This window comes from Pollicipes pollicipes, unplaced genomic scaffold (assembly GCF_011947565.3).
Source record: "Pollicipes pollicipes isolate AB1234 unplaced genomic scaffold, Ppol_2.1 Scaffold_4881;HRSCAF=5763_pilon_pilon_pilon, whole genome shotgun sequence".
NCBI lineage: Eukaryota > Metazoa > Arthropoda > Thecostraca > Pollicipedomorpha > Pollicipedidae > Pollicipes > Pollicipes pollicipes.
The window spans coordinates 24,505,619-24,518,176 of NW_023596576.1; the positions used below are offsets into that span (position 1 = coordinate 24,505,619).

The following is a 12,558-nucleotide window of genomic DNA, read 5'->3' on the forward strand; positions in this document are numbered from 1 at the left end:
ACTTCCTGGTAAACTGAAGATCGATTGTTCTCAACACGCGGGCCCCAACTCATGCGCCGAATCACGAAGAGTTTGGGGCCTCCCTCGCTTATACCGACTTCCGACACTTGTCGGAGCGTCGGCCGTGCTATTTGCTTAACACGGACGCTCGTGTTTCGTCCAGTCTTCAGCCCTCGCTTACGCTGTCCTACCAGCCATAGACACGTCTGTTGAGGTCATACAAGTCTAGTTTCACTCCTAGATGAATGCAGGTTTGAGTGCAGGTTAAGTCAGCTCTATCGGCTCATCCCCTCCCTTCAACTTATCTACGAAAGTGACACGGTAGCGTCCGACGACGTTCCCTCCTCAGAATTACAAGAGATACAATATTGAGAGCAGACGCACACGTACCCGAAACGCGAGGTTTAAAACCAAACCGAACATTGCTATGGGTTCTTCCGAGCGTGACTGGATTCAGTGTCACAACGGACTCGCCAACCGCATCGTCCTCTCTCGCTCGCACAGCACCCACCTCCCGCCGCCTCCGGGCGTCACCTGGCCCGAATGACGTCAGAGGTGGTCAGCCGGACGGCCGCCAGAACGCCGGGAGCCGGAGGCCACCGTCCGCGCGATCCCGCGAACGCCGCGGCGGGCCGGCGGACCCCTGCGCACGTGACCCGCCCGGTGTCGGCCTTGCGTCAGATGAGACCGGGGCGGCCGATGCCGGGCCTCCGGGAACAGTGACGGAGCGCCGCGCCGTTCTTCGCCGCCGGGCCCGCCGCGCGGCGCTGGCGAGCAGGCCCGTGACCTGCCTCGGGGGTCCGGGTCCGAGGGAAAACACACACTGCATCCACACACACGGCATATTTGTATATTCTCTAAGAAGCGTCGCGAACACATGGCGCCAATATCCGTAACGCTCGGCTGTTATCACATCAAGCTGTGGTCACCTCACTCTGCCAGCCACTGGCCCCGAAACGAACGCCCACCCCGAGATCAGGCCTGGCCCGACCGGAGCACGGGTCGCCCGGTCTTCTCCGCGGCACGTGGCGCGCGCCGGCGGTGGCACGGTGCCCACGGCGCACAGCCGTGGCCACTCCGGCCCGCACATTCCCCTGAACGGTCAGCAACGGGCGCGAGGAACGAGCATGGCTCAGTCACGGCTCACAGGCACGAGCGTTCCCTTGAGGTGGCGGGTGGACGGCACACCCCGTGCCGGACCCCTGGACACGGCCGCATCGCCGCGGCGCTGGCTCCACGCTCCACGCCATCGTCGCCCTCTGGCCGGCGCGGCAGGCGGTCCCCAGCCCGTCGCATCCGCCACACCTACCGGTGACTCAACCCGCACCTACCGAGCGCACGCGCGTGTCAAGCCAGGCCCACAGCCACGCAGCTAAGGCAAAGCGACATTCACGGCAAACATAAAACTTTGAAATCATAGCTGGAGTGTTTTCAGAACACCGCACTGCATTACGCGTAAAATGGACCCCATAGAGATGGCTGGTGGCATAAATAACAACGCTTTCGTAACATTTTAGTCTCATAACAGAGCACCTACCAGCGGTGTCGACTAGTTCATACGGGAATGTTGCAAGCGTTTGCGTCGCCTATCTATTGTACAGTTCACTGTGCCCAGAGCATTTGTCTTCGTTCGAGGTCCCGGCGTAACTATCATTAACTTCAGTTCACAATGAATATCAATCAACAGCTATTGGAATCTGGTGTTGGCGTCGCCCTGCCAAAACTCGTTTTCGGGTGTAACACAAGACCAATCATACGGTCCACACTTCCTCAAACCAGTGTCGTATCAGCGCAATTGGAGCTACTGTGGGCACCATCAAGAGACATTGAGCCCGTGTCCGACAGGAAGCTGCCGATCGTAAGATCGTCCTGCGATCCCACCCGACTTCGACTCTTAGACCTCCGCTCGCGCAGCTGCTATGTGACGGCTAACAACGACCAGTGCTCGCCGCCGGACTTCTATGTGACGGCTCAGAACAGCCAGTGTTTATCACCAGACACCGGAGGATCTGATCCCGGTGCTCGGTACTGGAGGGAGACCGCTGGCCCGCTGCCCCCGGCGCCCGGCGCTAGAGCGAGACAGTGGTCAGTCCCCCCGGCGCCTGGCGCTAGAAGGAGCCGTTAGCGGTCGCGTTGTCCTGGTCGCCCGACGTCAGCTCGGTGTTGCCGTCACAGTCCGTGCTGTCGCGCCGGCCGGCCGGTGGCGGCGAGGAGCCCGATTCCGGACACTTGTTCAGGGCCACGCGCAGGTCACACATGCCTGAGTGACATCAGGAGTAGGGGTCAGGCCTGGCCGAAGGCAACAGCCGCCCGGAAGCCGACGTGGCAGCCCGACTGTACCTCGGCAAGCGCATTAAAACAGCTCGTATCGTGTCCATTAACATGCGACACAAAAGATATTTAGCGGTAGCAATAGATGCGACCCACAAACACTGATTAAAAAAAGAACAATACCCTGCAAAAATGGGACGTCAAGTGTAGACATATTTAGGGGCGGCCCCACAGAGGCTAAACACCGACGTACAGCGGCCGACAAGATAACACACAATTGATGCCGCAGGCCTACGGGCTACCACCAGTACTCCTCAGAGTACCCATAATACAACTAACACTTCTACTCATAGTATTCATGGTACTAAGTGTTCGAGCAGTGAGCTTTATTGGTCTGTCGCGAGCGAGGAACATCCTAATGGGCGATGCTGTCGGGCTGTGTGCTGAACGCCCTGTAAGTCGCAAAACGTCCCCGAGAGCCAGGAGTCGTCCCGACTGATACCTCTGGAAGACCGTGACAATGTGAATTGTGCAACCTGTCCGGATGCCTATGATTATGCCCCTCAACTGGAAACGTTTGGTGGAGCACGATCCGAGCACCAGTGCCGTGTACGGATTGACATCAATTTAATGATGATGATGGTACGGGTTGAAGGGCACGTCGGTTTCTTTGGTCACCTTACGCCCGCAACTGTTACATGATTACCGCCGCGTATGGGTGGCTGAACACGTTATGTTGGTTAGAGGTGAAAACAGTCGGCCTGTGGCAACCAAGTGAGGGTCGTCCTTCACAAGGCCTCTGCTACTGCTGAATGACTAACGCCGCGTGTGGATGGCTGAAAACTGATTGGTTAGAATAGAAAACAGCTGACCTGCAGCAACCATGTGAGAGTCGTCCACAAGGCCTCGATTCATAGCAAGTAGTAGCGTTAAGGGGATCTAATAATAGTCGTTCAACATCACACTGCAGAATTAACCCGTTCATTCTGGCACTGCAGGGGCACAGACCGCGCAGACATATCCATACTTCCATCAGGCTGCCGAAGGAGGCAGAGAACTGACGGGGTTCCGTCAGGCACTGCACGATCGAGAGGCAGGCCAGTAGGTCATGTCATGAGACGGTCTATGGGTACTTGACCCGTCGGGCTTTAAAGGCAAACAACGGTCACGTGACCTCACCGTTCGGAGCTCTGCGGGATCTACCGTCAATGGCAACAAATGCGAAGAGGATGAAGGTCAGTGGGTCAGTCGCCATCCAACACTCCCGATGGAGACCAACGCCGCGTGCTCCGCAGCCTGGCATGAGCTGCGCAGATCGGTGGCTTGGATTTCGTGGCCGGATGCGGGGGAACTCCCGGCGGGGTACGGAGCGAGTAAACATGATGAGTCGCTGGCAGACTAAGACGCAGGTGACCTCACTGACTCAACCCCACGTGGTCTGCCGGTCACTTCGGGCGACACACATCCCTCGGCCCGAGTCAATACTCCGAGGTCAAGTGTGCACCGGGGTTGCATAGTCAGAGTCGCACAGAGCACTGCAGCGCACGCGCGGCAAAGTGCTTCGCACGAACGCGAGTGTCGCCCCGCTCATCGGCCCACCGGCGCCGTCCAGCGCCGCCCCGGGCCGACGGATGAGCCGGGCGCCGGGGCGGGCACAGCCCCACCGACACTGGGTCACAGAGGCGCCCGCCGATCCGTCTTCGGAGCCGGGCGGGCGCAGCTGGCGCGCTGGCCGCTCCGACCACTGACCGGCGGTGATGCCAGCCCGCTCCATCCGGTTCCAGACGGACGCCATGAAGACGGTGTAGCCGAACATGAGCGTGATGACCAGCCGCAGCAGGCCCTGCGCCCAGCCGTGCAGCACCGGCACGCCCAGCGTGGCCACCAGCACGGCCAGCAGCAGCACGGATAACACCACGTGGAATATCTGCCGACGCGGAGCACGGACCCGTGGTCACCACCGGCACGCCCAGCGTGGCCACCAGCATGGCCAGCAGCAGCACGGATAACACCACGTGGAATATCTGCCGACGCGGAGCACGGACCCGTGGTCACCACCGGCACGCCCAGCGTGGCCACCAGCACGGCCAGCAACAGCACGGATAACACCACGTGGAATATCTGCCGACGAGGAGCGGGGACCCGTGGTCACCACCGACGGCACTATGTGGGGCATCTGCTGAGGCACGGATGTGTGTTGGTGGTCAGCAGCAGAACCGACTTCGAGATCGTCTCGGTCAGGAGACCGGAAGCAGGGACCCGGAAGTGGGGCATAACAGGAGCGTGGACGGTATGAAGCGCACGGCACGTCACTGGTACAATGCAGCATATCACATTGGCCCCAGCGGGGGGCCCGGCACGCAGTCGGCGACACGCGCCACCCCTTCGACATCCCGGACACACGCTGGACGCCGAGCCCCCGCGTTGGCGGCACCTGCCCGTCCGCCCCGGTCTCAGCCGCGCCCCGCCCCGCCACCGCGGCCAGTCCGCGGGCCGGTGCGCCGCACACCCACCTGGTCGACGTGTAAGGACCTCAGGTAGGTCTCGCAGACGGTCAGCGCCTCGCGCAGCACGCCGTCCCTCCGGTTACATGGGTGGAAGATCCACTTGGCGGCGGCGTCTGCAGCAGAGCCGCTGTCAGCATGGCGAGCTGGGCCAGGCTCGCGCTCCGGTCAGAGGCTCGGACCGACTCAAAATAGGCGCACGCCGACGAAAGTCAGGGACTTAAATTACAGCTTACTAGACATGGCTGTGACCTGCCAGGACGCATGCGGCAAGACTTTCCAGGACATCCAGCGACAATGCCACGGATTGGTGATTTTCACGCATAGAGCACGTACCATGATCACGCATCCTGCACATCTGACAAATGTGGGACGCGCATGACGTGGATCTCCTTGTCATTGTTCAATTCATGACAACTTTACGCCCGATTTATTCTATGGAAATGTCCACCCTGTAAAAGTGTGCGTACTTCAAACAGATGCTATTCCATACCACGGTCGGAATTAGGAATTGACTCGTGCCGAAGTTCTTCAGGCCCTTCGTGGGCGCCGGCATGACAATTGCAGCGGGGTGCGATTACGGCGTTCATTTCGGGCGGTGCCACCCCTGCCCTGACCTGGCAGCGTGCTCAGCCGCAAGGTGACGGCCACCGCCTCGTGGTCCGAGAAGCTGAAGGAGGCTCCAGGCACGACCGCCGGCATCGGCTGGCTGTAGAGCACCTCCTCCAGCCGCGTGGAGCCGCGCGTGCCGACGAACACCAGGTCGATCCTCTCACCGTGCTCCAGCACCGACCCCGACGACGTGTAGCTGTTCTTGGGCGCCTCGCAGGTGGGTTCCTCGGGCACCTCCTGCGACGGAGGAGGACATCACTGGTCATCGGTCAACAGAGGCGCGACGGCAGCCACGGGCGGCATCTCCTACAGGAGAGAGGGCAGGGAGGGAGTGCAGGATACTGTTGAGCATGACGGAGACATCCAGACAAGTGAATGCAAAACGACTTCAAATATCTTGCGTCGATTCACCAGACAGCGCAGAACCACGCTTAACCAGCCTCTGGCACTCAATGCTTTTCGTAAGTCCAGTACAGCACGCCGGCCAGAAGTGAAACCAGCGCGACCAGTCAGTCTGTCTTGCTACATCGCCCCCCCCCCCCCCCCCTCCGCCGTCTCCACCTGCCAGTGGGGGTGGATAGCCCGCCCAGCGCCGCCCGCACCAGGCGCCCACCTTGTTGGTGCTAGAGTCCAGGTAGTAGGCGTCCTTGAGGCCGGCGCAGTGCGTCACCACCTTGTATGGCAGCTCGTCTGGGTTGGTGTTGAAGTCGCCGGCGAAGATGATGAGGTCGGCGCCGAATGACGTCATGCGCACGAACTGGGCGCAGTCGAAGCTCTGCACCAGCCGGTGGCAGGAGTATACGTCCCGCGCCTTGTTGTAGTTGGCGTGCAGCTGTGGCGCGGAACACAGAGTCCATGTGGACGGCCACCTCACGGAACGCACGGAGGCGACGGCGAGAGACGGAAGGCCGCTGAGAATCGCGAACGTAGCATTAAGTGTAATGGACGGCTGGGGAGATTGCTCTGTTCAAAGGCTGCACATGACTGATAAAGTGCCTCAAACAACCTTGTTCTAGACTCAGTAACGTCCCACCTACAGGGCATACGGACAAAAACACTAGACGTCACACAGAGCTCCATGAGCACTCGACCCCTGATGCTGAAGGACCGAGTCGGGTCGGGCCGGGCTAGCACTGACGTGCGTGGTGTAGAGGTTGACGGTGAGGCCGCGGCATCGCGCCTGGCAGAAGCCGACTCCCTTGCCGCCGAACCAGTCGCCGTGGTGCACCATGTGCGCGAACCCGTTCACCGGGCTGCGGTGGTAGAGACTGGTGGAGAACGGGTGGCGCGACAGGATGCAGGTACCGGAGCCAATCACGCCGCTGCGTCAGAATATGAGCAACAGGTCAGGTCAGAACACGAGTACCAGGTCAGGTCAGAACATGAACACCAGGTCAGGTCAGAACATGGGCATCAGGTTAGGTCAGAACATGAGCACCAGGTCAGGTCATAATATGAGTGCCAGGTCAGGTCAGAACATGAGTTCTGGGTCAGGTCAGAACACAAGCATCAGGTCAGGTCAGAACATGAGCACCAGGTCAGGTTAGAACACAAGCATCAGGTCAGGTCAGAACATAAGCACCAGGTCAGGTCAAAACACAAGCACCAGGTCCAGTGATCAAGTCAAAACATGAGCACCAGGTCAGGTCAAAACACAAACACCAGGTCAGATCATCAAGTCAAAACATGAGTGTCAGTTCAGGTCAGAAAAGGAGTGCCAGGTCAGCACAACAAGCATCAGTGGCTGGCTCATGCCAGTATGACAGGAGGGTAATGTGCCACCCAGAGGCAGCTATTAATTAAACATTGTGTTTGCTGGTGGGAACAACAAAAGATGGCTTTCATGGTCTTTGAAAACAAACAAAGCAAACCATTTTTCCTGGTTAGACACAGTTCCATGGTATCAAACACCTAGAAGAGACCATGTACAGAACATACACACTGCTGCATCACACAAAGTAAAAAGATCTTCCATGGTCTTGCAACTACCTGTAAAAGTAGTGGCTATGTGGGTATTGTTTTTCTGTTTTGGTTCTGATCAGTGCATAGTCAGACTTCAGCCATACTTCTTCCAGGAAAATGAAGTCATAGTCAGCTGTCGCCAACCACTCTGCAATAGCGTGCATGCGATGTGCGCGGTTCCGTGCCACAACTGGCACACCCCTGAAAAATGGATCTGCATCACATACTGCCATCTTGAGTGCACCAACAGTTGACCACTCATATGCACAATACTGTAACAGCAAGCAGTTAAATGGAATAACAAATTTTCTCACTCAACAACTTTGCTTGCAAAGTATATAATGACACTTCAATCATCATCCACAATTGGCTTGGGATTAGGAATATTTAAAAACAAAATGTGCTTCTAGATCATCAGGCAGATGTCACACAGAGAACATGGGACCCCATACTTCCATCAAACAAACAACTGGACATAACAGGAAATTACTGAGACAACTTATCTAAACCAGACTCTAATCACTGATCTCCTGAAAATATGCCCACTCATATTAGATGCTCATGATCTACCTATTCATTTACCCACTATCATATCATAGGCTTGTCAGTATGGTGGGCTATTCAATGCACTCAGCAGTTGATACTATGTGGCACCTGTCAGTATGAATTAATTATGTTGTAGCACATTGATAGATGATGGGAGATTATATTCCTTGATATGGATTTCATATATCTGTATAAAATAACAGATGATGGAAGACCATGCTCCCCCAGAGGACATTTCAATTAATTTTCAATCATCATTTCAAATAGATAAATATTTATAATGGCATATGACACACTGCCACATTCATATTATGGAACACCAGCAACCCAATTAGCCCTAATAATGCTCAAGGGATATGCTGCAACCAGGATTCTAGCCTGGACCTGCACTAGCCACTGAGCCATTATATCCCTACCTCTTTTATATAATTATAATTTTGGTGGATTGGGTAGGGGCTGGCTAGAGAAACCATTTCTTAACTATGTTCTTCAGGTTTACAGCATGCAAATACCATACTGTCTGCAATGTGTCAGCAAGATAATATTAATAAGATTTTTCATGCAAAGTGGCAAACTGAAGTGAGTGAACTAAACCATACAGAATGATATCCATTGTGTCAGTGGTTATGGTAGTCCACAGCATCATGACTGCTAACAATTCTATGTTTTTATCATTCACAAATATTTCTTCCTTTATTAAAAGTTCTTACCTTCTAGTGGTACAACAGGTCTATAGAGGCTATCACAAAGTATGCTGGGCAGAAAGGAACCCAGCTCAGTGGGGAAATTTTTAGGACTATGTTACATGGCAAGTAAAGTATAAGTTTAGAAAAAAGCATATCCCCAATTTTCTACAATGCTTTTAGGAAGATAAACACTAAAAGACAGTCTCTTGATTATTCAAGACTTATCAGTGAAGGAGAAATGAGTTGCATCCAATTTTTATACAAGCCGAGAAAAAAGTGCTTGAATTCTTTGACAGGTAAATATATAAAACATTTCCTTAAGTATGATAGATCAGAGCATTGCTCAAAAGGTGCATATGTTGGAAGAGACTTGGCATCTTGAACACCATGCATGACCATCAGCAAACACCCACTCAGCAAACAAATTCAAAATGAGTCACAGATTGCTCAAGTCATCACCCAGCGGAAACCTCATCACCACATTCAACCCTAGCCTTCCTTTCACCACACACAGTTGCCAACAGCGCATAGCAAGTGTTATTGAAACCCATACAACTGTAATAATATGACAGCTCATGAGATATCAACGCGCTAAAGGGCCATACCAGCAATTCAGAGTTATAGCCTTGACTTGATGGTTCATGTTTGCTTCCGCGAATAGATTTTTACGCACGTCAGGCACAAAATACACTGCAATAATTTTGCCTCGAGCCAAACGAAAAATTTAGCGGGTGGCACGCCAAGATGCTGCGGCACACCCGTTAGGGGCATACACAACGCGATATGGTATACCAATAGTCCTCGTCGCAAGTGCGCAGGAAACAATTGTTGTCTGGATGCTTTCCGTACTGCTCAAACTCTGTGTCAGCAGCACCCGATCAGCAGCAAAAGTTAGAAGTGACGAATAGCGTTCAGTGGATGAGACTGGGCACGGAGTCATTGGAATTGGTTCAAGCATCAAATGCCATTTGAGCAAGCGCAAAATACTGTATGAGGTTGTCAATTTCTGCAATTTTGGGGCCTGAGCTGAAAGCAAGACGACTTAACCCCCACTTTTCTCACCGGATTAGCTCACTTTAACTTGACAAAACACGGCATATTTTTCATCTTTGTATAATTTACAACAGTTTTTATTTAAGCAGCATAGAAGTCATGCAGGGTTAGATGCATGGCGCAGGCGCTGGACGCACGCGCCTCTCCTGATCGGCACGTGAAGGCGCCCAGGGGCGGATCCAGGATTGTGCCAAGGGGGGCACGCAACGCTGTTGGCCCTTCCAAAAAACATATCTCGCATTCCGGTCATTAAATTTTAAGATATATGGTAAATGGTATATATATATGTATATATATATATATATATATATATATATATATATATATATATATATATATATATATATATATATATATATATAAATATGGAAACCCATCTCACTGTGTTAAAGCCGGGCATGTTACCCATGCACATACATGGAGCCCATTAATCTTCTCCAGATCGTTAAATCTCGTGATTTGGAGTCAAAATGTTAACTCTAAGTTTTTCGGAAAAACAAGCAAAATGAGCTCAACTTGGCTTCTAAATAACATCCGAACCAAACACGGACTCGATCTTTAGCTTATTTACGGCTAGCCGGCTGGGTGACGTTATCAGCTGATGACTGGTTACTTATGTATAATTTTTATTTGTTATGAACGTGTACAAAATATTCTACCATGCAAAATATGTTAAGAACATGATGCACAACTTTGATAAGCGTCACACATTCAATCATCTGGGGAAATGACACATGCGACGTCGGAGGCATTAAAATTACCTCCGACAACTGTACGTAAAAATTCATCGGGGCAGATACGACTGCTGCTCTGAGGCTAAGGCACCAAGGCTAATAGGGACGGAATCTGACCGATCATGGGTGCCCTGCGAGGCCAACAAAGACGCTCCTGTCAGCAAGTATAGGGTCATCGGGGCAAGTGAAAATAACTCAAGATCAACGTGATGATGGGATCGGTAGCACTCCGGCAGGCTGACATAGAAGGCCCCGGCCAGAGCACAGGACCCCCTGAGCAAAGGGGAATTATGCAAGACCATGAATTGATACCGCTGTGCGATAAATAGTGTCCGGGCAGGTTAACAAAAAGAGCCCGATAGAAGTGAAGAGTCCTCCACAAATGAGATCAAATGGAAAGAGCCCTCGATCAAAGAATCGGGTGTGCGTCGAGCATCGAGTCTCTCGGTACCTGACCTTATATGAGCTCCAGCAACAGCGCAAGGCCCTCCGAACAAGTGGAAAAGCCCAAGACTAATATGAAGGGCTCCTGAGCAGCTGAGTGTGCCCTGACATATGGGGGCCCCGGAAAGAACGCATAGAGCCTTTCAGGCGAAGGGAAGAATCGGTGGAGGACCCCTGATCAATCAAGAGTGCCCGGGCGTGGAAGCAGGTAGTGCCCCAACAGCAGCGTTGAGATCATGTACGGAAAATAGAAAAATGTCAAGAGATCAAGGCAACGTGGAAGGCTCCTCGGCGATAGATTGACCAGACAAGTGGACATATATGGGCCGGGTAACAGCGTGCGGCCTCTGGAAAGTATAATGAGTTCCACTTTTTCAATCAATCACCACCCTTTCAATCAGCAATGTTTTAAATTTGCTTGCTTGTAAACTCTTTACTTTTGTTTGCAACCGTTCTATGCCGTCTTTGGCCCAAACACGTCCAATTTTGTTGCGTTTTTTTTTTTTTTAGTAGAAAACTGCGTCCGTTCAGCCGGTTATCGGCCACTTCGAAGCCTATGGGTTCCCACTGCATGGCCCATGGGGCATGGTCCTGTGCTCCCCCCCCCCCCCCCCCTGTTCCGCCAACGGCAGCTTAATAAATGGGGCTCGCCAGCAACATAGAACCATCCATTCAAGTAAGACGCACTCAAGACAACGTGGAGGGCCCGGAGTAATCGAGTGCGCCAGAGCAGGTTAATAGATAGCCCCCCTCCCTCAAGAGCGAAGGGTCTTCCATTTCAATAAGAAGCACCTAAAACACAATGTTCCACACTCAACCGCCGAACGATTGAGTGTGCACGAGCAACGTGTCAGAAGGGGCTCGACAAGAGCGTAAAACCCTTCATTCAAATAAGAGGTACTCAAAACCAAGTGCGGAGGACCCCCGAAAGATGGAGTGCGCCCGAGCATGTTGTCAGATGGCTCCCGTCAGGAGCGTAGCGCCCTAAATTCAAACACCAAGCGAACAAATGGGCCCCCGACAAGTGCGCAAGGTCCTTTATTCAAATAGGAAGTACCCATGACACATTGTGAGGCCCCGGGCAATCGAGTTTGCCCAAGCAGGTTAAGAAATGGGGCCTTCGACAAGAGAGTAGGGCCTTCCGTTCAAATATGAAATACCCAAGACACGATATAGAGGGTCCCAAACGATCGGGCGCGCCAGAGCATGTTAGCAGATAGGGCCCTTGTCAAGAGCGCAGGGCTCTTCATTCAAATAGAAAGTACCGAGACCCTACGTAGAAGCCGCCCAACAATCGAATGTGCCCGAGCAGCTTATCAGAGGGGGCCACGACAAAGAACGTAGGGCCATCCACTGAAATAATAAGTGTTAAAAACCCGGTGCGGAGGGCCCACGGAAGATGGAGTACCCGAGCCGGTTATCAGATGGCCCCGATAGGAGTGCAGGGCCCTAAATCAAAACATCAAGATCCAGTATACAGGGCCCCCGAACCATCCAGTTTGGCCGACGAGATGAACAGAGGTGGTCCCCCACAAGTGCGTAGGGCTCCCATTCAAATAGGACGTACCCAAGACCCAATGTAGAGGGCCCCGAACGATCGAATGTGCCCGAGTAGCTTGTCAGATAGACCCCCGACGAGAGCGGAGGGCCCCTATTCAAATAAAAATTACCCAAGGCCCAGTGTGGAGAGCCCGTGGAGGATCGTGTGTACCCGAGCAGGATATCAGATGGCCCCCGACAGGAGCG

General features: G+C 53.4%; 1 protein-coding gene across 1 annotated transcript; it reads right to left on the bottom strand.

Moving 5' to 3' along the window:
• Positions 1 to 828: 828 nt before the first annotated feature.
• On the bottom strand, positions 829 to 9,353 carry LOC119101471 (putative neutral sphingomyelinase). Its single transcript, XM_037224812.1, has 8 exons — positions 9,187 to 9,353; positions 7,377 to 7,550; positions 6,526 to 6,709; positions 6,001 to 6,219; positions 5,393 to 5,624; positions 4,785 to 4,891; positions 4,021 to 4,198; positions 829 to 2,260 (listed from the first exon to the last, which is right to left on the bottom strand). The coding sequence occupies exons 1-8, from the start codon at positions 9,222 to 9,224 to the stop codon at positions 2,109 to 2,111; spliced, it is 1,284 nt and encodes a 427-aa protein (XP_037080707.1). The 5' UTR covers positions 9,225 to 9,353; the 3' UTR covers positions 829 to 2,108.
• Positions 9,354 to 12,558: the final 3,205 nt, after the last annotated feature.